General features: G+C 39.5%; 1 protein-coding gene and 1 long non-coding RNA gene across 4 annotated transcripts in view; one reads left to right on the top strand and one right to left on the bottom strand.

Moving 5' to 3' along the window:
* MAMDC2 (MAM domain containing 2) overlaps positions 1-2,976 on the top strand; it is a 183,422-nt gene extending 180,446 nt beyond the window's left edge. For all 3 annotated transcript variants that reach the window (XR_004443432.1, XM_033237121.1, XM_033237122.1), the window contains exons 13-14: positions 1,752-1,836; positions 1,968-2,976. Coding sequence is in view for 2 of the 3 variants with exons in the window: in XM_033237121.1 (XP_033093012.1) it covers positions 1,752-1,836; positions 1,968-2,032 (150 nt within the window). In the remaining variant the exon portion in view is untranslated. The remainder of the gene's footprint in view (positions 1-1,751; positions 1,837-1,967) is intronic.
* The window catches only part of LOC117098487, a 53,558-nt gene that overhangs the window by 24,543 nt on the left and 2,132 nt on the right, over positions 1-26,883 (bottom strand). Inside the window, exons 2-4 of the long non-coding RNA XR_004443433.1 lie at positions 4,997-5,180; positions 4,380-4,497; positions 3,498-3,607 (exon numbers count right to left, since the gene is read on the bottom strand). This is a non-coding gene — a long non-coding RNA (uncharacterized LOC117098487). The remainder of the gene's footprint in view (positions 1-3,497; positions 3,608-4,379; positions 4,498-4,996; positions 5,181-26,883) is intronic.

Here is a 26,883-nt window from a genome sequence, read left to right as displayed (position 1 = left end):
TGAACAGACACTTCTCAAAAGAAGACATTCATACAGCCAACAGACACATGAAAAAATGCTTGTCATCACTTGCCATCAGAGAAATGCAAATCAAAACCACAATGAGATACCATCTCACACCAGTTAGAATGGCGATCATTAAAAAGTCAGGTAACAACAGGTGCTGGAGAGGATGTGGAGAAATAGGAACACTTTTACATTGTTAGTGGAACTGTAAACTAGTTCAACCATTGTGGAACACAGTGTGGCGATTCCTCAAGGATCTAGAACTAGAAATACCATTTGACCCAGCCACCCCATTACTGGGGATATACCCAAACAATTATAAGTCATGCTACTATAAAGACACATGCACACGTATGTTTATTGTGGCACTATTCACAATAGCAAAGCCTTGTAATCAACCCAAATGTCCATCAGTGACAGACTGGATTAAGAAAATGTGGCACAGATACACCATAGAATACTATGCAGCCATAAAAAAGGATGAGTTTGTGTCCTTTGTAGGGACATGGATGCAGCTAGAAACCATCATTCTCAGCAAACTATCCCAAGAACAGAAAACCAAACACCGCATGTTCTCACTCATAGGTGGGAACTGAACAATGAGATCACTTGGACACAGGAAGTGGAACATCACACACTGGGTCCTATTGTGGGGAGGGGGTAGGAGGGAGGGATAGCATTAGGAGATATACCTAATGTAAATGATGAGTTAATGGGTGCAGGACACCAACATGGCACATGTATGCATATGTAACAAACCTGCACATTGTACACATGTACCCTAGAACTTAAAGTATAATAAAAAGAAAAAAAAAAGAATTTTTATTAACAGTATTTTGCCACTAGTCTGTCATTAAAGCTTCTTTGAAACATTAATTTCAAGTAACTTTATAAACATATTAATTAATTTATCTTCTTTAATTTTAGGAAGGGTTTAAATAAAATTTATGGGCTTTTTAAAATTTAAATTATACACTACTCCAATGAAGACTCATTTGCTTATAAAATGAATAGAGCAAATGTGTCTTCTGAACAACTTTCACTACCCATGGGCCTCCGTGGACCATTCAGTAATTTATTAACCATTGTTGGGACAGCCTTAGAGCTGGTTAAGTAATCTATTTTTCCTACAACCACAATATCTGATCAGTTATTTTCTTCTCAGAATCCAAAGTTATAAAACTAATTCTCTCTTCTGCCTGAGCTGTGTCTTTGATGTTGTGGTATTTAACATAAGTCAACCCTTCTCTTTGGCAAACTTCATTATTATGCTTTTCTGTTCATACATGGGTATTATCAGTCATATTAAATGTTTCCACCTAGTAGCAGTATCAGACGTAGATTTATGGAGTGCCAAGGGAAATTTAAGTTTCTGAGCACCTCATTTTCACAGACCCTTTGTGAGAGCTGGGGGATGCTTGGAGCAGAGTATTCCAACTGGGAAGAGGAAACCAGGTTACCACCAGGAAGCATTTCTAGGCAAGCATTTCTGGGAAATTGGTAAAGAGATCTCAGAAGACAGGGACCTGAATCTTCAAGGCTTCAGTAATTTATTGTTTCTTTAAATTCCAAATAAACATTATCTTTAATCTCTAGATTTCAATTTGTAATTTGGTATCCTTTTCCTTAAAGGGATCCTCAAGAGCAATCTAAGTTTTTGTATCTACAAAGCCTGGATCTGCCCTGACCAGCACTGTATTATCAGGATGATTCTATTTCTACATTCAAACATATTATTCTTTCAGATTATTTTTGAAGCCATTCGAGGAGTATCGATAAGAAGTGATATCGCCATTGATGACATTAAATTTCAGGCAGGACCCTGTGGAGGTAATATTTTTTCCCAATTATATAAGCTTGACTGAAAATGGACTTTGCAATACTGTTTCAAACTACAATAATACAAATTAAACATTTTTCTATAATAAATACTGTTATTGTATATTTGTCTTTCCTGACAGAAATGGAAGATACAACTCAACAATCATCAGGACATTCTGAGGACTTAAATGAAATTGAGTATTAAGAAATGATCTGAATTGGATTAACTAGACGAAAATCATACCTCTCTTCAATCAAAATGAAAACAAAGCAAATGAATACTGGACAGTCTTAACAATTTTATAAGTTATAAAATGACTTTAGAGCACCCTCCTTCATTACTTTTGCAAAAACATACTGACTCAGGGCTTTTTCTTTTTGCATATGACAACTGTTACTAGAAATACAGGCTACTGGTTTTGCATAGATCATTCATCTTAATTTTGGTACCAGTTAAAAATACAAATGTACTATATTGTAGTCATTTTAAAGTACACAAAGGGCACAATCAAAATGAGATGCGCTCATTTAAATCTGCATTCAGTGAATGTATTGGGAGAAAAATAGGTCTTGTGGGTTTCCTTTTGAATTTTAAGTATCGTAAATATTTTTAAAGTAAATAATATGGGGTGTCAGTAATATCTGCAGAATGAATGCAGTCTTTCATGCTAATGAGTTAGTCTGGAAAAATAAAGTCTTCTTTTCTATGTTTTATTCATAGAAATGGAGTATTAATTTTTAATATTTTCACCATATGTGATAACAAAGGATTTTTCATGAATGTCCAAAGGTAAGTCAGTATTAATGAATGATGTATTACAAGGCAATGCTACCTTCTTTATTCCCCCTTTGAACTACCTTTGAGGTCACTATGCGCACATGGATAGAAATTGAACTCTTTTTTGTAAAGCAAGCTTAAAATGTTTATGTATACATACCCAGCAATTTTTATAAATGTGTTAAACAATTTTACTGATTTTTATAATAAATGTTTTGGTAAGATTTTGAATACTATACATTCAGGCAGATATACTAAACTGCTTTTTATTTACTTGTTTAGAAAATTGTATATATATGTTTGTGTATCCTAACAGCTATTATGAAATTATAAAATTACCTAATAAAAATAATTTGAAAATCTTTTCACTAGCAATTAACTCATTTCTACATTATTTGTCTTCATCAGAGTATCTTCACTACATAACTACAGATTCTCATTTGAATCTCTACTCTGCCACAACAAAATGCTTAAGTCTTTTATTAGTGACATAAGCACTCTATACATTAATACAATAATTATTACTTTTTTCTCTTAATTTTCCTTTTCTCCACTGATACAATAATTTTTATAGCATGCTTTATTTCACATAGACAATCTCAATTTTTTATCTCATTAGAATGTAAACTCATATCCTAACATAAAGTACAAGATTTCTTGCTGTTTTGTTTACTTTTGTATTCTCAGTACCCAGAAAGTGTCTGGAATAGTAAGTGTGCAACAAAAAAATACTTGAATGAATGAATGTCTTTCCTGCTTCGGTAAGATGGAAATATTTTAACTCTTTCACAGATAAGGAAACAGAGTCTCAAAAGAGTGAAGAAATTACTCACGATTTTGTATCTGTTAAATGGAGGAATTTAAGAGTCTGGTCTGATTCAAAGGCTCATACCTCTTAACTACTTTGTGTAGCCAAAAGTCCATTGTTTCCCTGAAGTTGGGAGGGTTTCCCACTCAAGAGTGTCCAAACTCAAAAATTAATCTGTTAAGAGCTTTATCTTTCTGAATGCAAAGAAAACAAAAAATTATCCTGAGGTTTATGGAGAAAATAAAATTTTATAATAAAATTTTGCAAATCAAATTCTATTTATGATTAATTGTCTATAGTGGAGGAAATTCCTAAACAGAGCTGAAACATTAGGGAAGGAAGATTTCAAGATGTTGACCTATTCAGCTGCATACTAGGCCAGGCATAATTCCTCCAAAGCATTATTCTTGTCCAGAGCTACAGTTACATTTGCTGAATTAAGGAGTGAAGATTGTATCTTCAGGACTCAACACAGTATCTGATACCTAGTAAGGGGGTTATAATATGTGGTGAGTAAATAAAGTCATTCAACAGCCTTCTTGCTGATGACATAAATCCATAGTAATAATCACAGCTAACATGTGTTGAATACTATTTTCAGACATTTTTCAAAGAGTCTGTTTCGCTGCCACATCTGTGTTCTTATCCTTACAAGGTCACCTCCTGAACGTGATAGCTCTCCTACCAGCTCCATCCTCAATGTCAATTTACACTCTAGGCAAAGATTCTAAGTCTCCCTCTTTCAAGAGTATTTATTGGCTACCAAAATTGCCTCTAAGGTTGCTAAACTGGGAATCCTACTAGAGATGCCAACTTTGGAAATTGGGGGAAAAGAAGTGGGGGTTGGGGTACCAGATATTGGCTTGGGGCAGAAAAGGAGGTAATTATTACCAGTTGTTGCTGAGAAACAACCTGAAGTTAATCTAAGAGAAAAAAAGGAGGTGGATAGTGAGCTGCTTAACTCACCTTTCCTCATTTATGCTCCTTTGACAAAATTCAATTGTTTGATGCTTCTTTTCCCTTTCCAGGTTGCCCCTGGCATTCATTTCAACTATATTTCACCTTCGTTTTAACTATATTTCACCTGGATGAATACATGGAAAGGATAGTAAGCACTGTATAGGTTTCTCAGATTTAGAAAAGCCCAGGGAGAAGAAATGCTAGCTAATAGATACTGCTTAACAATTTAAGCCCAGTGTTGGCTTTTATTCCAATTCTCAGCAGCACCTAAACATACAAGTGCTTCAAATGGAAATTGCTTTCTCACACAGATTGCCTTCTCTTCAATAATTTCCTGTCTAGGATGGAGATTATTTGTGTATAGAAGGGAGTGAAGAACTGAATACTGAGAAAATAGTGCCTGTGATGCAGGGTTTGGTTTAATATGGAGGAAGAAAAGGTTCAACAAAGATTTCTAGAGAACTCTATGCTCCAGGCATTGTACTGAGCATAGTGGTTACAAAAATGCTCACAGATTAGTGAGGAAGAGAGAGAGATAAACCAGTAAACACTGTTTGGAGTGCTAAATACAAAATGGCCATAAGCCCAGGGTGCTATGGGAGGGCCTCTGGGGGGCATCTGACCTGGCAGGGCAGAGGCAGCCTCCTGGCTGCAGTCTGGAGAGAGCAGTGGAAACCAACAGCGCCCACTTGCACAGTGTCCCTGATGCCTTCATGTCTTCTCTCACACTCTGAGGGCTAAGACCTGGGCTCTGTGACTTCTTGGTCTCATGCCAGGGCAATGTTTCCTTGTGTGATTTAACCAGAACTGGGGAAAAAAAAAACCAAAAAACTGAGTTTCTGTAACTAATAATTCTAATGACACTGGATTTTCAACATATGGATTACTATAAAGAGGTAATACAGCACAGTGATTAAGGACACTGTTTCTGGATTTACGCTGTCCTTTTAAATCTCGGGTCTGCCACTTACAAGCTATGTGACTGAACGCAAGTCACTCACACCTACTCCCACTCCTTTCCTTAGTCTGCAAAATGGGGCAAAGACTTATTCCTGCTTCTTAGGGTTGCTGCAAAGATTAAATGAGAATAATATGAGCACCTATAACAGTCTCAGACACACAAAAGCCATTCTAGTTTATGAGGTTTCAGTGAAATTTCAGATAAATCATGGTGATTTTTATGTATTCTTTTTCTATGAAGGAATTGTGAGTTTATAGTGCCATCTTAAGGATAAAACAAACATATAATCTTGCCATTTTATCATCTTTTTCTTTATTACTCACAGTACAACTCATCTTGACTAGTAGCTGGGTAATGCTCTCCCCTGTGTTCTTCCCACTCCACTTGCTCTTAGTAAAATCCCACTTGCCCCTAGCAAAATGTATCATTGCTAAACCTAACTTCTTGTTTATCTCCTCAAGAATGCTTACTTACTCAGTTTTGTATCCCCACTGCCTAGCATACTCAAAAGATTTCTGGATTAAACAAACAAATGCTTAGTAAAAGCATTTTGTTTAGTACAAACATGCATGTGGGTTTCAAAAATCACAAGGAATATAATGGTGCTCTTTGATCCATTACAATTTTATTGGTCATTTTAATATATTTGTCTGGACATTACTCTCCCCAGATAATCCAAGCCTCTAACATTTCATAAATGAACCTGGCTGCACCGTGAATACTTGTATATTTAAAAATATGCGGTGAATTCAAACTCAAATCAAAAGCCCCATTGACTATAAAAAAATATGGCAAGAAAGGGTGGGGGGGAAATGGAAACAGATATGTAAAGGCAGGTGAGTGAAACATCACAATGTATACCTACTGATATCATATAAACATATTGCTTATTCAAAAAATAAACATGGCAAGATATATATGCTTGAGAACATGAAGGTATTCTATGTGGCAAAATGAATTATCTCAACGCTGCCCCGTTCCCCCATATACATGTGTACACATACACAAGACAAAACATTTAAAAATTCTTGGTGAAATTTGATGACCTTTATTGTAAATGAATACCTAAGCTGGTAAGAAAGTAAGGGAAATGTCCAGCTACCCTCTGAAACCCCTCCTCTGCTTTGAAAAAGAGAACTGAAAAGCAGAGATATAAGTACATAAGCTGACGCCATAGCTACCTGGAGGGAGGTTGTCAGTCTTGGTAATCTGGGGGCTTAGGCTCTTAAACCATAAAGGGATCAGGAAAGAGCCTGCCAAGGGGTGGGGAGGATAGAACAGAGACTTCATAAATAAACCCAAAACTCTTGAAGGGCTACATTTGTACTAAAAGGGTAAATCCAGACAATAAAATAAAAATAAAAATAAAAATCTTCCTTCAGCACAGGGAGATTGTTAGGATGCCAACTCTTCTCCATTTAGACTGTGGCGTGGGGTATAGGAGTTCTTCCTTGAGAATTCCTAATTATATTACACAAATTTAGAGTGCAAACTTACCCTGCCCTCATGATCTGGGAATCCATAAGCTCAAAGTTTAACATGAGAATATGTCCCTGGCTAGTGATATTCTTGGGGCACCTGGCTGAAATTAATATAAAATTCTTTAGGGGACCGTGTACTCAACCTTGGCTGTGCACAGTTCACACATATAAAACTGCACTGAAGAAAGACTCACAGTTCAAAACTACAGAACATTTAGTGAAAGAATCCACAAACAGCAAAAATGAGCTGTCAAGAAATGAAGAATTACATACCCAAGACTTCATAAGATGGAAATTGTTAGTAGACACTTGAAGTATTTTTTTAAATGATTAGAGAAAAATATATAACAAAGCCAATACTCTATGAAAATGCAGATCGTTTTTGTTTTCGTTTATGTTTTTTTTGAGAGAGTCTTGCTATGTTGCCCAGACTGGAGTACAGTGGCTATCCATAGTACCATAGTATCCAGGATACCATATACCATAGTATCCAGGCTATCATGGTGCACTATAGCCTGAAACTCTGGGCTTACGTGATCCTCCTGCCTCAGCCTTTCAAGTCTCTGGGACTATAGGCACATGCCACTACACCAAGCAAATCTACCCAGCAGGTAGATTTTTAGAAAACTGAATAGAACTTCTACATATAATAAATAATAGTCATAAAATTAAAAATTCAGTGTGAAAGGCAAACAAGCAATTAGGCATATCTAATAGAAAGAGAATGAAGAACTGGAATACAAGGTAATAAAGCAGACTACAGCACAGAGAGATCAAGAAATGGAAAATATGAAGAACAGGAATGAGAGTCAATGTATTGAAATCAGTGACAGAAAAAGAGTGGGGGAGAGGTAATGCTCAAAGGGAGAATATTTGAGACTGTTGCAGAATTGATTATAGACAAAAATGTTCAAAATCATGAAGTTCAGTAAATTCTGAGCAATATAAAAAATAAATCTATACCTAAACACATTACAAAATTATGGAATACCAAAATCAAAGAGAAAAATGCAACCAAAATGAAAAGACAGATGAATCTCAAAGGAATGAAAATCAAACAAAATCTAACCCACCAATAACAAAACAAGTGAGAAGACAGGGAAATAAGAGCTTTAAAATATTGAAAGGAAATAATCTTCAACCAGAATGAGGACAAAATAATGTCATTTTCAGATAAGAAAGAAATCATGGTATTTTTGCTGGCAAGATGGCCGAACAGAAACAGCTCTGGTCTGCAGCTCCCACTGAGATCCATGCAAAAGACAGGTAATTTCTGCATTTCCAACTTAGGTACCTGAGTCATTTCACTGGGACTGGTCAGACAGTGGGTGCAGTCCAAGCTGGGGGAACAGAAGCAGGGTGGGGTGTCACCTCACCAGCAAAGTGCAAGGGGTTGGGGAACTCCCTCTCCTGCCAAGGAAAGCCATTAGGAACTGTACCATGCACTCAGGCCCAGACACTGTGCTTTTCCCATGTTCTTCACAACTTGCAGGAGTTTCCCACAACCAGGAGATTCCCTCCAGTGCCTACACCCTATACCACCAGGGCCCTGAGTTTACAGCACAAAACTGGTGGCCATTTGGGCAGACACCGAGCTAGCCGCAGGAGTTTTTTTTTCATACCCCTAGTGGTGCCTGGAATGCCAGCGAGATAAAACTGTTCACTCCCCTGGAAAGGGGGCTGAAGCCAGGGAGCCAAGTGGTCTGGCTCAGTAGGTTCCACCCTCATGGAGCCCAGCAAGCTGAGATCCACTAGCTTGAAATTCTTGTGCCAGCACAGCAGTATGAGCACGACCTGGGATGCTCCAGCTTGTTGAGGGGAAGGGCGTCCACCATTGCTGAGGCTTAGGCAGGCAGTTTTACCTTCACAGTGTAAACAAAGTCGCCCAGAAGTCTGAACTGGGCGGAGCCCACCGCAGCTCAGCAAGGCCACTGCAGCCAGACTGCTTCTCTAGATTCCCTCCTGTCTGAGCAGGGCATCTCTGAAAAAAAGGCAGCAGCCCCAGTCTTACAGACAAAACCGCTTATAGATAAAACCCCCACTTCCCTGGGACAGAGCATGTTGGAGAAGGGGCGGTTGTGGGTGCAGCTTCAGCAGACTTAAACGTCCCTACCTGCAAGCTCTGAAGAGAGCAGGAGATCTACCAGCATAGCGTTCAAGCTCTGATAAGGGAGAGCCTGCCTCCTCAAGTGGGTCCATGACCCCCGTGTATCCTGACTGGGAGACACCTCCCGGTAGGAGCCAACAGACACCTCATACAGGAAAGCTCTGGCTGGCATCCAGCAGGTGCCCCTCTGGGAGGAAGCTTCCAGAGGAAGGAACAGGCAGCAATCTTTGCTGTTCTGCAGCCACCGCTGGTGATACCCAAGCAAACAGGTTCTGAGTAGAACTCCAGCAAACTCCAGCATACCTGCAGCAGAGGGGACTGGCTGCTAAAAGGAAAACTAACAAACACAGAGGAATAGTATCAACATCAACAAAAAGGACGTCCACTCAGAGACCCCATCTGAAGGTCACCAACTTCAAAGACCAAAGGTAGATAAATCTATGAAGATGGGGAGAAACCAACACAAAAAGGCTGAAAATTCCAAAAACCAGAACACCTCTTCTCCTCCAAAGGATCACAATTCCTCACCAGCAAGGGAACAAAACTGGACAGAGAATGAGTTTGACAAGTTGACAGAAGTAGGCTTCAGAAGGTGGGTAATAACAAACTCCACCGAGCTAAAGGAGGATATTCTAACCCAATGCATGGAAGCTAAGAACCTTGAGAAAAGGTTAGACAAACTGCTAACCAGAATAACCAGTTTAGAGAAGAACATAAATGACCTGATGGAGCTGAAAAACACAGGACGAGAACATTGTGAAGCATACACAAGTATCAATAGCCCAATCGATCAAGTGGAAGAAAGGATATCAGAGATTGAAGATCAACTCAATGAAATAAAGCGAGAAGACAAGATTAGAGAAAAAAGACTGAAAAGAAACGAACAAAGCCCCAAGAAATATGGGACTCTGAAAAGACCAAACCTACGTTTGATTGGTGTACCTGAAAGTGACGAGGAAAACGGAACCAAGACAAAACACTCTTCAGCATATTACCCAGGAAAACGTCCCCAACCTAGCAAGACAGGCCAACATTCAAATTCAGAAAATACAGAGAACACCACACAGATACTCCTCGAGATGAGAAACCCCAAGACACATAATCATCAGATTTTCCAAGGTTGAAATGAAGGAAAAAATGTTAAGGGCAGCCAGAGAGAAAGATCAGGTTACCCACAATGGGAAGTCCATCAGACTAACAGTTGATCTCTCAGCAGAAACCCTACAAGCCAGAAAAGAGTGGGGGCCAATATTCCACATTCTTAAAGAAAAGAATTTTCAACCCAGAATTTCATATCCAGCCAAACTAAGCTTCATAAGCAGAGGAGAATTAAAATCCTTTACAGACAAGCAAATGCTGAGCGATTTTGTCACCACCAGGCCTGCCTTACAAGAGCTCCTGAAGAAAGCACTAAACATGGAAAGAAGCAACCGGTACCAGCCACTGCCAAACCATGCCACATTGTAAAGACCATCAATGCTATGAAGAAACTGCATCAACTAACAAGCAAAATAACCAGCTAGCATCATAATGACAGAATCAAATTCACACGTAACAATATTAACAGGCTAAACAACCCAGTTAAAACACACAGACTGGCAAGTTGGATAAAGAATCAAGACCTATCAGTGTGCTGTATTCAGGAGACCCATCTCACATGCAAAGACACACATACACTCAAAATGAAGGGATGGAGATTTACCAAGCAAAAGGAAAGGAAAACAAAAACAAAAACAAAAAAACAAAAAAAGCAAGGATTGCAATCTGAGTCTCTGATAAAACAGACCTTAAACCAACAAAGATCAAAACAGACGAAGAAGGGGATTACATATGGTAAAGGAATCAATTCAAGAGGAGCTAACTATCCTAAATATATATGCACCCAATAGAGGAGTACCCAGATTTATAAAACAGGTTCTTAAAGACCTACAAAGAGACTTAGACTCCCACCTAATAATAGTGAGAGACTTTAACACACCACTGTTAATATTAGATATCAATGAGTCAGAAAAATAACAAGGATATCCAGGACTTGAACTCAGCTATGGACCAAGCAGACCTAATAGACAACTACAAAATTCTCCAACCCAAATCAACAGAATATATACTCTTCTCAGCACCACATCGCACTTATTCTGAGACTGACCACGTGATTGAAAGTAAAACACTCCTCAGCAAATAAAAAAGAACAGAGATTACATCAAACTGTCTCTCAGACCACAATGCAATCAAATTAGAACTCAGGATTAAGAAACTCACTCAAAACCGCACAACCACAGGGAAACTGAACAACTTGCTCCTGAATGACTAATGGGTAAATAATGAAATGAAGACAGACATAAAGATGTTCTTCGGAACCAATGAGAACAAAGACACAACATACCAGAATCTCTGGGACACATTTAAAACAGTGTGCAGAGGGAAATTTATAGCACTGGATGCCCACAAGAGAAAGAAGGAAAGATCTAAAATTGACACCCTAACATCACAATTAAAAGAACTAGAGAAGCAAGAGCAAACAAATTCAAAAGCTAGGAGAAGACAAGAAATAACTAATATCGGAGCAGAACTGAAAGAGATAGAGATACAAAAACGCTTCAAAAAAATCAATGAATCCAGGAGCTGATTTTTTTTTAAAAGATCAACAAAATAGGCCACTTTTTAAAAGATCAACAAAATAGGCCCCCTAGCCAGACTAATAAAGAAAAAAAGACAGAAGAATCAAATAGATGTAATAAAAAATGATAAAGGGTATATCACCACCAATCCCACAGAAATACAAACTGTCATCAGAGAATACTATAAACACCTCTACGCAAATAAACTATAAAATCTAGATGAAATGGGTAAATTCCTGGACACATACACCCTCCAAAGACTAAACCAAGAAGAAGTCAAATCCCTGAATAAACCAATAACAAATTCTAAATTGAGGCAGCAATCAATAGCCTACCAACCAAAATAAGCCCAGCACCAGATGGATTTACAGGCGATTTCTACCAGAGGTACAAAGAGGAGCTGGCACCATTCCTTCTGAAACTATTCCAAACAAGGGAATAAGAGGGAATCCTCCCTAACTCATTGTATGAGGCCAGCATCATCCTGATACCAAAACCTTGCAGAGAGGCAACAAAAAAAAGAAAATTTCAGGTCAAAATCCCTGATGAACATCAGTACTAAAATCCTCCATAATGGCAAACTGAGGCCGGGCGCGGTGGCTCAAGCCTGTAATCCCAGCACTTTGGGAGGCTGAGATGGGCGGATCACGAGGTCAGGAGATCGAGACCATCCTGGCTAACACAGTGAAACCCCGTCTCTACTAAAAAATACAAAAAAAAAAAAAAAAAACTAGCCAGGCGAGGTGATGGGCGCCTGTAGTCCCAGCTACTCGGGAGGCTGAGGCAGGAGAATGGCGTAAACCCAGGAGGCGGGGCTTGCAGTGAGCTGAGATCCGGCCACTGCGCTCCAGCCTGGGCGACAGAGCAAGACTCCGTCTCAACAACAACAACAACAAAAATACTGGCAAACTGAATCCAGCAGCACATCAAAAAGCTTATTCACCACAATCAACTCAGCTCCATCCCTGGGATGCAAGTCTGGTTCAACATACGCAAATCAATAAACATAATCCATCACATAAACAGAACCAATGACAAAAACCACAAGATTATCTCAATAGATGCAGAAAAGGCCTTCAATAATATTCAACACCCCTTCATGCTTAAAACTCTCAATAAACTAGGCACTGATGGAACATACCTCAAAATCATAAGAGCTATTTATTACAAACCCAAGGCCATCATACTGAATGGGCAGAAACTGGAAGCATTCCCTTTGAAAACCAGCACAAGACAAGGATGCCCTCCCTCACCATTCCTATTCAACACAGTTTTGGAAGTTCTGGCCAGGGAAATCAGGCAAGAGAAATAAATAAAGGGTATTCAGTTAGGAAAAGAGGAAGTCAAATTGTCCCTGTTTGCAGATGACATGATTGTATATTTAGAAAACCCCATTGTCTCAGTCCAAAATCTCCTTAAACTGATAAACAACTTCAGCAAAGTCTCAGGATACAAAATCAGTGTGCAAAAATCACAAGGATTCCTATATACCAATAACAGACAGAGTCAAATCATGAGTGAACTCCCATTCACAATTGCTACAAAGAGAATAAAGTACCTAGGAATACAACTTACAAGGTATGTTAAGGACCTCTTCAAGGAGAACTATAAACCACTGCTCAAGAAAATAAGAGAGGACACAAACAAATGGAAAAACATTGCATGTTCATGGATAGGAATAATCAATACTGTGAAAATGGCCATACTGCTCAAAGTAATTTATGGATTCAATGTTATCCCCATCAAGCTACCATTGACTTTCTTCACAAAATTGGAAAAAACTACTTTAAAGTTCATATGGAATGAAAAAAGAGCCCACATAGTCAAGACAATCCTAAATGAAAAGAACAAAGCTGGAGGCATCACACTACCTGACTTCAAACTATACTACAAGGCTACAGCAATAAAAACAGCATGGTACTGGTACCAAAATATATGTATAGACCAATGGAACAGAACAGAGGCCTCAGAAATAATGCCACATATCTACAACCATCTGATTTTTGACAAACCTGACAAAAACAAGCAATGGAGAAAGGATTCCCTATTTAATAAATGTGCTGGGAAAACTGACTAGCCATATGCAGAAAGCCAAAACTGGATCCCTTCCTTACACCTTATATAAAAATTAACTGAAGATGGATTAAAGAGTTAAATGTAAGACCTAAAACCATAAAAACCCTAAAAGGAAACTTAGGCGATAACATTCAGGACATATGCATGGGCAAAGACTTCATTACTAAAACGCCAAAAGCAACACAGCAAAAGCCAAAATTGACAAATGGGATCTAATTAAACTAAAGAACTTCTGCACAGCAAAAGAAACTGTCATCAGAATGAACTGGCAACCTACAGAATGGGAGAAAATTTCTGCAATCTATTCATCTGACAAAAGACTAATATCCAAAATCTACAAAGAACTTAAAACAAATTTACAAGAAAAAAAAAACTCCATCAGAAAGTGGGCGAAAAGATATGAACAGACACTTCCCAAAAGAAGTCATTTATGCAGCCAACGAACATATGAAAAAAAAACTCATCATAAGTGGTCATTAGAGAAATGCAAATCAAAACCACGATGAGCTACCATCTCACGCCAGTCAGAAGGGCAATCATTAAAAAGTCAGGAAATAACACATGCTGGAGAGGATGTGGAGAAATAGAAATGCTTTTACACTGTTGGTGGGAGTGTAAATTAGTTCAACCATTGTGGAAGACAGTGTGGCAATTCCTCTAGGATCTAGAACTAGAAATACCATTTGACCCAGCCATCCCATTACTGGGGATATACCCAAAGAATTATAAGTCATGCTGCTATAAAGACACATGCACATGTATGTTTATTGTGGCACTATTCACAATAGCAAAGACTTGGAACCAATCCAAATGCCCATCAATGATAGAGTGGATAAAGAAAATGTGGCACATATACACCATGGAATACTATGCAGCCATAAAAATGAATGAGTTCATGTCCTTTGCAGGGACACGGATGACACTGGAAACCATTATTCTCAGCAAACTAACGCAAGAAAAGAAAACCAAACGCCGCATGTTCTCACTCATAAGTAGGAGTTGATCAATGAGAACACACAGACACAGGGAGGGGAACATCACACACCAGGGCCTGTTTAGGGGTGGGGGCCTAGGGTAGGGATAGCATTAGGAGAAATATCTAATGTAGATGACGGGTTGATGGGTGCAGCAAACAACCATGGCATGTATATACCTATGTAACAAACCTGCACGTTCTCCACATGCACCACAGAACTTAAAGTATAATTAAAAAAAAAAAAGAAAAAGAAGAAATCATGTACTTTATACATATGTGTATAAATGTATGGCAATATGTGTATATATACATATATATGATAGTAAAAGTACTACATATCAAAATTTGTGGGGTGTAGCTAAATTAATACACAGAGAATTTTATTACCTTAAAAAATTAACTTAAGAGGAGGGCGTTCCAAGATGGCTGAATAGGAACAGCTCCAGTCTGCAGCTCCCAGCATGATCAATGCAGAAGATGGGTATTTCCGCATTTCCAACTGAGGTACCTGGTTCATCTCATTGGGACTAGTTGGACAGTGGGTGCAGCCCATGGAGGGCGAGCTGAAGCAGGGCAGGGCATTACCTCACCCAGGAATCACAAGGGGCCGGGGGATTTCCCTTTCCTAGCTAAGGGAAGCCGTTACAGACTACCTAGAAAAACAGGACATTCCTACCCAAATACTGCACTTTCCCCAAGGTCTTAGCAACTGGCAGACAAGTAGATTCTCCCCTGTGCCTGGCTTGGCGGGTCCCATGCTCACAGAGCCTTGCTCACTGCTAGTGCAGCAGTCTGAGATCGAACTGCGAGGGAGCAGTCTGGCTGGGAAAGGGGCGTCTGCCATTGCCGAGGCTCAAGTAGGTATACAAAGCAGCTGGGAAGTTCGAACTGGGTGGAGTCCACTGCAGCACAACAAGGCCTACTGCTCTAGACTCCACCTCTGTGGGCAGGGCATAGGTGAATAAAAGTCAGCAGACAACTGCTGCGATTTAAACATCCCTGTCTGACAGCTCTGAAGAGCACAGTGTTTGAGCTCTGAGAACAGACAGAGGGCCTCCTCAGGTGGGTCCCTGACCCCTGTGTAGCCTAACTGGGAAACACCTCCCAGTAGGGGCCAACAGACAGCTCATATAGGTGGCTGCCCCTCTGGGACGAAGCTTCCAGAGGAGGAATCAGGTAGCAGTATTTGCTGTGCTGCAGTATTTGCTGCTCTGTAGCCTCCACTGGTGATACCCAGGCAAACAGAGTCAGGAATGGATCTCCAGCAAACTCCAACAGACCTGCAGCTGAGGGACCTGACTATTAGAAGAAAACTAACAAACAGAAAGGAACAGCATCAACATCAACAAAAAGGTCATCTACACCAAAACCCCATCTGTAGGTCACCAACATAAAAGACCAAAGGTAGATAAAATCATAAAGATGGGGAGAAACCAGAGCAGAAAAGCTGAAAATCCTAAAAAAATCAGAGTACCTCTTCTCCTCCAAAGGATCGCAGCTCCTCACGAGCAACGGAACAAAGCTGGACGGAGAATGACTTTGACGAGCTGACAGAAGTAGGCTTCAGAAGGTCGGTAATAACAAACTTCTTGAAGCTAAAGGAGGATGTTCAAACCCATCGCAAAGAAGCTTAAAAAACCTTGAAGAAAGATTAGACGAATGGCTAACTAGAATAAAGTGTAGAGAAGATCTTAAATGACCCAATGGAGCTGAAAACCATGGCACGAGAACTTTGTGATGCATGCAGAAGTTTCAATAGCTGATTTGATCAAGTGGAAGAAAGGGTATCAGTGATTGAAGATGAAATTAATGAAATAAAGCGAGAAGACAAGGTTAGAAAAAAAGGGTAAACATAAACGAACAAAGCCTCCAAGAAATATGGGACTCTGTGAAAGGACCAATCTACATTTGATTGGTGTACTTGAAAGTGATGGGGAGAATGGAACCAAGTTGGAAAACACTCTGCAGGATATTTTCCAGGATAACTTCCCCAACCTAGCAAGACAGGCTAACATTCAAATTCAGGAAATACAGAGACCACCACAAAGATACTCCTCGAGAAGAGCAACCCCAAGATACATAATTGTCAGATTCTCCAAGGTTGAAATGAAGGAAAAAGTGTTAAGGGCAGCCAGAAGGAAAGGTTGAGTTGCCCACAAAGGGAAGCCCATCAAACTAACAGCAGATCTCTCGGCAGAAACCCTACAAGCCAGAAGAGAGTGGGGGCCAGTATTCAACATTCTTAAAGAAAAGAATTTTCAACCCAGAATTTCATATCCAGCCAAACTAAGCTTCACAAGTGAAGGAGAAATAAAATCCTTTACAGACAAGCAAATGCTGAGAGATTTTGTCACCACCAGGCCTGCCTTACAAGAGCTCCTGAAGCAAGCACTAAACATGGAAAGAAACAACTGGTACCAGTGACTGAAAAAAAACACCCAAAGTGTAAAGACCATCGAGGCTAGGAAGAAACTGCATCAATTAACGGGCAAAATAACCAGTAAACATCACAATGACAGGATCAAATTCACACATAACAATATTAACCTTAAATGTAAATGGGCTGAGTGCCCCAATTAAAAGACACAGACTAGAAAATTAGAGTCAAGACATCAGTGTGCTGTATTCAGGAGACCCATCTCACATGCCAAGATGCACAGAGGCTCAAAATAAAGGGATGGAGGAAGATTTACCACGGAAATCCAAAGCAAAGAAAACAAGGGGTTGCAATCATAGTCTCTGATAAAACAGACTTTAAACCAACAAAGATCAAAAGAAACAAAGAAGGCCATTACATAATGCTAAAGGTATCAATTCAACAAGAAGAGCTAACTATCCTAAATATATATGCACCCAATACAGGAACAACCAGATTCATAAAGCAACTCCTTAGAGACCTACAAAGAGACTTAGACTCCCACACAATAGTAACGGGAGAATTTAATACCCCATTGTCAGTATTAGATAGATCAACGAGACAGAAAGTTAACAAGGATATCCAGGAATTGAACTCAGCTCTGCAACAAGCAGACCTAATAGATAACTCTCCACCCCAAGAACTCTCCACCCCAAATCAACAGAATATACATTCTTCTCAGCACCACATCGCACTCATTCCAAAATTGACCACATAGTTGGAAGTAAAACACTCCTCAGCAAATACAAAAGAACAGAAATTACAACAAACTGTCTCTCAGACCACAGTGCAATCAAATTAGAACTCAGGATTAAGAAACTCAGTCAACCCAGCACTTTGGGAGGCCGAGGCAGGCGGATCACAAGGTCAGGAGATCAGACCATCCTGGCTAATACGGTGAAACCCCGTCTCTACTAAAGAATACAAAAAGCTAGCCGGGCGACGAGGCGGGCGCCTGTAGTCCCAGCTACTTGGGAGGCGGAGGCAGGAGAATGGCGTAAACCTGGGAGGCGGAGCTTGCAGTGAGCTGAAATGCGGCCACCGCACTCCAGCCTGGGCGACAGAGCCAGACTCCGTCTCAAAAAAAAAAAAAAAAAGAAACTCACTCAAAACCGCACAACTACATGGAAACTGAACAACTTGCTCCTGAATGACTACTGTGTAAACAACGAAATGAAGGCAGAAATAAAATCAATGAGAACAAAGACACAATGTACCAGAATCTCTGGGACACAATTAAAGCAGTGTGTAGAGGGAAATTTATAGCACTAAATGCCCATAAGAGAAAGAAGGAAAGATCTAAAATTGACACCCTAACATCACAATTAAAAGAACTACAGAAGCAAGAGCAAACTAATTCAAAATCTAGCAGAAGGCAAGAAATAGCTAAGATCAGAGCAGAACTGAAAGAGACAGACAAAAAAGCCCTTCAAAAAATCAATGAATCCAGGAGCTGGTTTTTTAAAAAGATCAACAAAATTGATAGACCTCTAGCAAGACCGATAAAGAAGAAAAGACAGAATAATCAAATAGATGCAATAAAAAATGAAAAAGGGGACACCACCACCAATGCCATAGAAATGCAAACTACCATCAGGGAATACTATAAACACCTCTGTGCAAATAAACTAGAAACTTAAGAAGAAATAGGTAAATTCCTGGACACATATGCCCTCCCAAGACTAGACTAAACAACGAAGAAGTTGAATCTCTGAATAGACCAATAGCAGGCTCTGAAATTGAGGCAATAATTAATAGCCTACCAATCAAAAAAACTCCAGGACTAGACAGATTCACAGCCAAATTCTACCAGAGGTACAAAGAGGAGCTGGTACCATTCCTTCTGAACTATTTGGAACTTCTATTCCAAACAAAAGAAAAAGAGGGAATCCTCCCTAACTCATTTTATGAGGTCAACATCATCCTGATACCAAAGCCTGGCAGAGACACAACAAAAAAAAGAATTTTAGACCAATATACCTGATGAACATCGATGCAAAAATCCTCAATAAAATACTGGCAAACCGAATCCAGCAGCACATCAAAAAGCTTATCTACCACGATCAAGTCGGCTTCATCACTGGGATGCAAAGCTGGTCCAACATATGCAAATCAATAAACGTAATCCATCACATAAACAGAAGCAATGACAAAAACCACATGATTATCTCAATAGACGTAGAAAAGGCGTTCGATAAAATTCAACACCCCTTCATGCTAAAAACTCTCAATAAACTGGGTATTCATGCGACATACCTCAAAAAAATAAGAGCTTTTTATTACGAACTCAGAGCCAGTATCATACTGAATGGGCAAAAACGGGAAGCATTCCCTTTGAAATCCAGCACAAGTCAAGGATGCCCTCTCTCGCCATTCCTATTCGACATAGCTTTGGCAAGTTCTGGCCAGGGCAATCAGGCAAGAGAAAGAAATAAAAGTTATTCAATTAGGAAATGAGGGTGTCAAATTGTCCTTGTTTGCAGATGACATGAGCGTATATTTAGAAAACCCCATTGTCTCAGCTCAAAATCTCCTTAAGCTGATAAGCAACTTTAGCAAAGTCTCAGGATACAAAATCAATGTGCACAAATCACAAGCATTGCTATACACCATTAACAGACAGCCAAATCATGAGTGAACTCCCATTCACAACTGCTACAACCTAGGAATCCAAATACCTAGGAATCCAACTTACAAGGGATGTGAAGGACCTCTTCAAGGGGAACTACAACCCACTGCTCAACAAAATAAAAGAGGACACAAACAAATGTAAGACTTCCATGCTCATGGATAGGAAGAATCAGTATCGTGAAATTGGCCATACTGCCCAAGGTAATGTACAGATTCAATGCCAACCCCATCAAGCTACCAATGACTTTCTTCACAGAATTGGAAAAAACTACTTTAAAGTTCATATGGAACCAAAAAAGAGCCCGCATTGCCAAGACAATCCTAAGCCAAAAGAACAAAGCTGGAGGCATCATACTACCTGACTTCAAACTATACTACAAGCTACAGTAACAAAAACAGCATGGTACTGGTACCAAAACAGAGATATAGACCAATGGAACAAAACAGGGGCCTCAGAAATAACACCACACATCTACAACCATCTGATTTTGACAAACCTGACAAAAACAAGAAATGGGGAAAGGATTCCCTATTTAATAAATGGTGCTGGGAAAACTGGCTAGCCATATGTAGAAAGCTGAAACTGGATCCCTTCCTTACATCGTGTACAAAAATTAATTCAAGATGGATTAAAGACTTAAATATAAGACCTAAAACCATAAAAACCCTAGAAGAAAACCTAGGCAATACTATTCAGGACATAGGCATGCGCAAGGACTTCATGACTAAAACACCAAAAGCAATGGCAACAAAAGCCAAAATTGACAAATGGGATCTAATTAAACTAAAGAGCTTCTGCATGGCTAAAGAAACTACCGTCAGAGTGAACAGGCAACCTGCAGAATGGGAGAAAATTTTTGCAATATACCTATCTGACAAAGGGCTAACATCCAGAATTTACAAAAACTTAAATGAATTTACAAGGAAAAAAACATCAAAAAGTGCGTAAAGGATATAAACAGACACCTCTCAAAAGAAGACATCTGTGCAGCCAACATGAAAAAATGCTCATCATCACTGGTCATCAGAGAAATACAAATCAAAACCACAATGAGATACCATCTCATGCCAGTTAGAATGGCAATCATTAAAAAGTCAGGAGACAACAGATGCTGGAGAGGATGTGGAGAAACAGGAACGCTTTTATACTGTTGGTGGGAGTGTAAATTCGTTCAACCATTGTGGAAAACAGTGTGGTGATTCCTCAAGGATCTAGAACTAGAATTACCATCTGACCCAGCAATCCTATTATTGGGTATGTACCCAAAGGATTATAAATCATGCTACTATAAAGACACATGCACAAGTATGTTTATTGTGGCACTGTTCACAATAGCAAAGACTTGGAACCAACCCCGATGTCTTTCAATGATAGACTGGATAAAGAAAATGTGGCACATATACACCATGGAATACTATGAAGCCATAAAAAAGGACAAGTTCATGTCCTTTGCAGGGACAGGGATGACGCTGGAAACCATCATTCTCCGCAAAGTATCACAAGGACAGAAAACCAAACACCACATGTTCTCACTCATAGGTGTGAACTGAACAATGAGATCACTTGGACACAGGGCGGGGCACATTACACACGGGGGGCCTGCTGGGGTTGGGGGCCTGGGGAGGTATAGCATTAGGAGAAATACCTAATGTAAATGATGAGATGATGGGTTCAGCAAACCAATATGGCATACGTATACCTATGTGTCATACCTGCACATTGTGCACACGTACCCTAGGACTTAAAGTATAATAAAAAAAAAATTAAGACAGAAAAAAAGCTATTCAGACAAGCATCCAGCTCAAAACATTAGAAAAAGAACATAAAATCTAAAGAAAATAAAAAGGAAGGAAAATATAAACATTAATTAAATTAAAAAAAAAAACATCTAAAAGGGAAAGAATAATTTGTGCAAGCACCTCAGGCATTAGATAGCACGCAAAGGAGACCCCTACCCTAAAAGCCTTTTACTGGGGCTTCAAACACTCCATGAGCATTCTCAGTTTCCGATGTGAGTTGAGAATACCAAGCTATTCTCATGTCTTGTTTTTTACTTGCATTTTATGTGGCAGTTAGAAGGTAGCCCTGAAGAGTCAAGGAAGTTGTTACCAAGCCCAGGAAGAGTTGCAGCCATGGAAAAAGTGTTGTGTAATGGGGACTGTAGCCAAAGGAGGTGGAACTCAGCCACTACCCAAATGCAGTCACCCTCCAGTCTCCTGCTAGAGTCTCCCACCAGCCAATCAGAGTCAGAGGGGCAAGCAAGCCTAGATGTGACTGGCCAGAGAAATTAGGCTCCCAGGGCATAGCGCAGGTTGAGGGACAAACAAGAGATACGTAAGTGTGAGCAGAGAAAAACCAGCACAGAATCTTTAAATCTCTTAATGATTTTTCTTATTTTAGAGCATTATCTAGGATCTTCAGCAGTGGGGATTGTGATATCTTTCTTTTGATTTTTTTTTTTTTTTTTTTTTTTTTGAGGCGGAGTCTCGCTCTGTTGCCCGGACTGGAGTGCAGTGGCCGGATCTCAGCTCACTGCAAGCTCCGCCTCCCGGGTTTATGCCATTCTCCTGCCTCAGCCTCCCGAGTAGCTGGGACTACAGGCGCCCGCCATCTCGCCCGGCTAGTTTTTTTTGTATTTTTAGTAGAGACGGGGTTTCACCGTGTTAGCCAGGATGGTCTCGATCTCCTGACCTCGCGATCCGCCCGTCTCGGCCTCCCAAAGTGCTGGGATTACAGGCTTGAGCCACCGCGCCCGGCCCTTTCTTTTGATCTTAACTAGAATGAATGCAAAGTATCTTCATTAATTATAATGCATGCTCTAGGTTTTTGATATATAGCACTTATCAAGTTAAACTTCAGTCTCATTCCTAGTTTTCTAAGAGTTTATTACAAGTAGGCATTGAACTTCATTAGATGTTTATTTGCACATATTGAGATAATGATTTCTTCCCTTTGATCCATTAATATGGTAAATTACATGGATACATTAAAGATTTTCTCTTTTTTTCCCATTGAAAATGTTTTACCTTTTACGTGAAACATAACTGTAAAAGTGTGTAGATAAAATGTATGTATATTTTAAGGAATAGTAATCAAATGAGCACTCATGTAACATTGATACAGCATGAGAAATAGAACATTACCAACAATTTAGAAGCCGTATACTACTCCCAAATCACATATCCTTTCCTCTGCCAGAGAGGTAAGCACGTTCTTAAAATTCATGTTAATCTTTTTTTTTTTTAACTTCTTCTCATGTAGTCCTAACTCTCATATATGCATCCTAACAATATATTGTTTAGTTTTGGTTTTTAAAAGAATGTTCACATAAAATCATTGTATATATATTCATCTATAACTCATCTTTTTTTGCTTAAGATTATGCTTTTGAGATTCAGTTATGTTGAATTTCTAGCTGTAGTTAATTAATATTCACTATGGTATGGCACTTCCTCAAATGATTATATTGCAGTTTATGAATCCATTCTACTGTTGATAAATATTTGAGTTGTTTCTAGATTTTTGCTACTGTGAATCACTGTGCTAAAATACTCTTTTATAGGTACCTAGGTACCCATGTGAAAGAATTTTAGATTATATATCTAGTATATACATTGCTGATTTGTAGGATATGTACACCTTACCAAATGATAAAAAACTGTTTCCCACTGGCTGCACTAATCCACGCTACCCTTACCAATATACTTACGTGCCAAAACTTGCTAGTGTCCAACTTTTTAATTTTTGCCTAATAATGGTGAAAATGTATTTCATGGAGGTTTTAATTTGCATTTATCTAAGTATTAATGAAATTGAGTATATTTTCATATATTCCATGACCATTCACATTTCACCTTGGGCAAAAATGCTTATTTTGTCTATTTGCCTACTGGCTTATCTGGGTTTTTTTGTTTATTGTTTTGTTTTGTGGTTTCTTTCTACAGATTCATAGGAATTATCTAATATTCCATATACTATGCTTCTCTTTGTTTTAAATGATATAGATCGATCTGAAAATTCTTAGGTTTAGAGGATTAGGATGTGAACAACTTTGCAGGAAGCATTATTCTGCTTACCACAATTTTCTTTTGCTATTAGGTCAGACTTCTTAGCAAGACAAGTTTTGGTTTTTCCTTTTTTTTTTGAGACAGAGTCTCGCTCTGTCATCCAGGCTGGAGAGCAGTGGCCAGATCTCGTCTTACTGCAACCTCCACCTCCCAGGTTCAAACAGTTCTCCTAACTCAGCCTCCCAAGTAGCTGAGATCACAGGAGCATGCCACTGCGCCAGGCTAATTATTGTATTTTTAGTAGAGACAGGGTTCCACCGTGTTGGCCAAGCTGGTCTCAAACTCTTGACCTCAGGTAATCTGCCCACCTTGGCCTCCCAAAGTGTGAGGTTACCGGTGTGAGTCACCATGCCAAGCCTGGGTTTTCCTTTTCAACTCTTCTATCCTATGTTCTTCATTTATTTGGCAGGCTAAGATATTCAATGCAGTGCTCAACAGAAGCAGTGATAGTATCATCCTTAACGTTCCTAAACTAAAGAAAATATTTCTAAAAAATTCGTCACTGGCCGGGTGCGGTGGCTCACGCCTGTAATCCCAGCACTTTGGGAGGCCGAGGTGGGCGGATCACAAGGTCAGGAGATCGAGACCATCCTGGCAAACACAGTGAAACCCCGTCTCTACTAAAAATACAAAAAAAACCAAAATTAGCCGGGCATGGTGGCGGGCACCTGTAGTCCCAGCTACTCCGGAGGCTGAGGCAGGAGAATGGCATGAACCCGGGAGGCAGAGCTTGCAGTGAGCCAAGACTGCGCCGCTGCACTCCAGCCTGGGCGACAGAGCGAGGCTCCATCTCAAAAAAAAAAAAAAAAAAATTCATCACTGAATATGAGTTTACTGAATGTTTTTGAAGTTGCCTTTTACTGGTTAAAGAAAGTTTTCTTCTATGCATAGTTTCCTAGAAATATTAACCATGAATGTGTGTTGAAAATTATTGAATGTTCACAATTGCAAAGATATGGAACCAACCTAAGTGTCTATCAATCAATGATTGGAAAAATAAAATGTGGTATATATACGCCATGGAATACTATTCAGCATAAGAAAGAACAAAATAATGTCTTTTGCAGCAACTTGGATGGAGCTGGAGGCCATTACTCTAAGTGAATTAACTCAGTAATGGAAACTCAAATACAGTGTGTTCTCACTTATAAGTGGGAGCTAAGGTACCGGTATGCAAAAGCATGCAGAGTGGTAAAATGAACTTCGGAGACTCAGAAAGAGGAGAGTGGGAGAGAGGTGAGGGATAAAAAGCTGCATATAGGCTGGGCACAGTGGCTCATGCCTGTAATCCTAGCATTTTGGGAGGCCGAGGCAGGCAGATCACTTTAACTTAGGAACTGGAGGCCGGGCGCGGTGGCTCAAGCCTGTAATCCCAGCACTTTGGGAGGCCGAGACGGGCGGATCACGAGGTCAGGAGATCGAGACCATCCTGGCTAACATGGTGAAACCCCGTCTCTACTAAAAAATACAAAAAACTAGCCGGGCGACATGGCGGGCGCCTGTAGTCCCAGCTGCTTGGGAGCTGAGGCAGGAGAATGGCGTAAACCCAGGAGGCGGAGCTTGCAGTGAGCTGAGACCCGGCCACTGCACTCCAGCCTGGCGGCAGAGCGAGACTCCGTCTCAAAAAAAAAAAAAAAAAAAAAAAAAAAAAGGAACTGGAGACCAGCCTGGGCAACATGGCAAAACTCCGTCTCTACAAAAAATACAAAAAAATTAGCCAGGCGTGGTGGCACAAGCCTGTAGTCCCAGCTACTTGTGGGGGCTGAGGTGGGAGGACTGCTTAAGCTCAGGAGGTTGAGGCTACAGTGAGCTGTGATCGTGCCACTGCACTCCAGCCTGGTGACAAACTGCATATTGGGTACAATGTACACTACTCAGGTGATGAGTGCACTAAAATCTCAGATGTCACCACTGTACAATACATGCATGTAATAAAAAGCTATTTGTACCTCAAAGGCTATTGAAATTATATATTTATAGTATGTATAATAAATAATGCATATTATATATTATATAATATACATTATATATATATATATTTGCCATGTTGCCCAGGCTGGACTCCAACTCCTTCTCCCATTCTGAATATATATATAATGTATATAATATAATAGCCTTGCTTTAAAAAAATTGAATGCTTTTTCTCCTTTAATCTCGTCTTTAATCTTTTCATATAAAGAATTACATTAATTGATTTGACTTGCTTGTATTTAATCAAACTTGAAGTCCTTCAGTGAACTCAGGTCATGTTATTTTTTTTTTTTTTGGACACTGCTAGATATTTTCACATATGTTCATAAAGTAAGATTAACAGAACATTTTCATTTATTTTAAAACTGACTCAAGAAGACATAGAAAACCTGAAATTATTTAATCATGCTATTCACACAGTTACTTCAGAGGCTGCAAATCTTATAATGTGGGATTTCTTGGCTCCTTACCCCTCTCCTGGGGGATCTAGGAAATAAATGTTGCTATTGATTGCCAAAAAAAGGAAGAAAAAAAGGGCTGATCATTGATACAAAAGTGATGAATAGCTCCCTGCCCTCAGCTCCCATTACTAATGTCTATAATTCTTATTTATCAGGGTAGACTCCCCTAAATGTAATTACTTCATCAAACAATCTGACTTTTCTAGTTCTTGAAGCAGAACCTTTACTTTCCAAAAAATTCATGCTAGCAATGCAGTGAAGGACAGTATTGTGCTCTCCTGAGCACTGAGTTTTTTCATTACTGCCCGCCATTTGAACAGTTTAAAAATTATTCTTTATTTTTGTTGCAGTCTCACCAATGCACCTTAACGTAGCAGTTTGTCATTGTCTGAATTAGTACCCTGGGTTCTTTGTCCTTATGTCCAAGAAAATTAAGGAACATGGACACAAAGGTGGTGTTGGAGCAAAAGTTATTAGAGTGAAAGAAAGAAAAGCTCCTCTCTGCATTGGAGAGGGCAGTCTGAGTGGACTATCAAGTTGTTGTAAAAACATCAGGGTTTTTATAAACGGACTAGTGAGGAGAGGGTGTCTTATTTTCCTAGGGCCTGAAGATTTAGTTGGGACCAGGTGTGCTATCAGCATAGAGCAGAGTTTCTATCAGCCTTTACCCAATTCCTTGATCACATAAGCAGGCTTTTAGTTTGTGTTGCTCTGTACTTTGTGTCGCTTAAGTTTCTGTGTCTG

The sequence above is a fragment of the Trachypithecus francoisi genome, unplaced genomic scaffold (genome assembly GCF_009764315.1).
Source record: "Trachypithecus francoisi isolate TF-2019V2 unplaced genomic scaffold, Tfra_2.0 Lachesis_group16, whole genome shotgun sequence".
NCBI lineage: Eukaryota > Metazoa > Chordata > Mammalia > Primates > Cercopithecidae > Trachypithecus > Trachypithecus francoisi.
The sequence above is the reverse complement of the archived record's forward strand: the minus strand, read 5'-3'. Positions and strand labels throughout refer to the sequence as shown.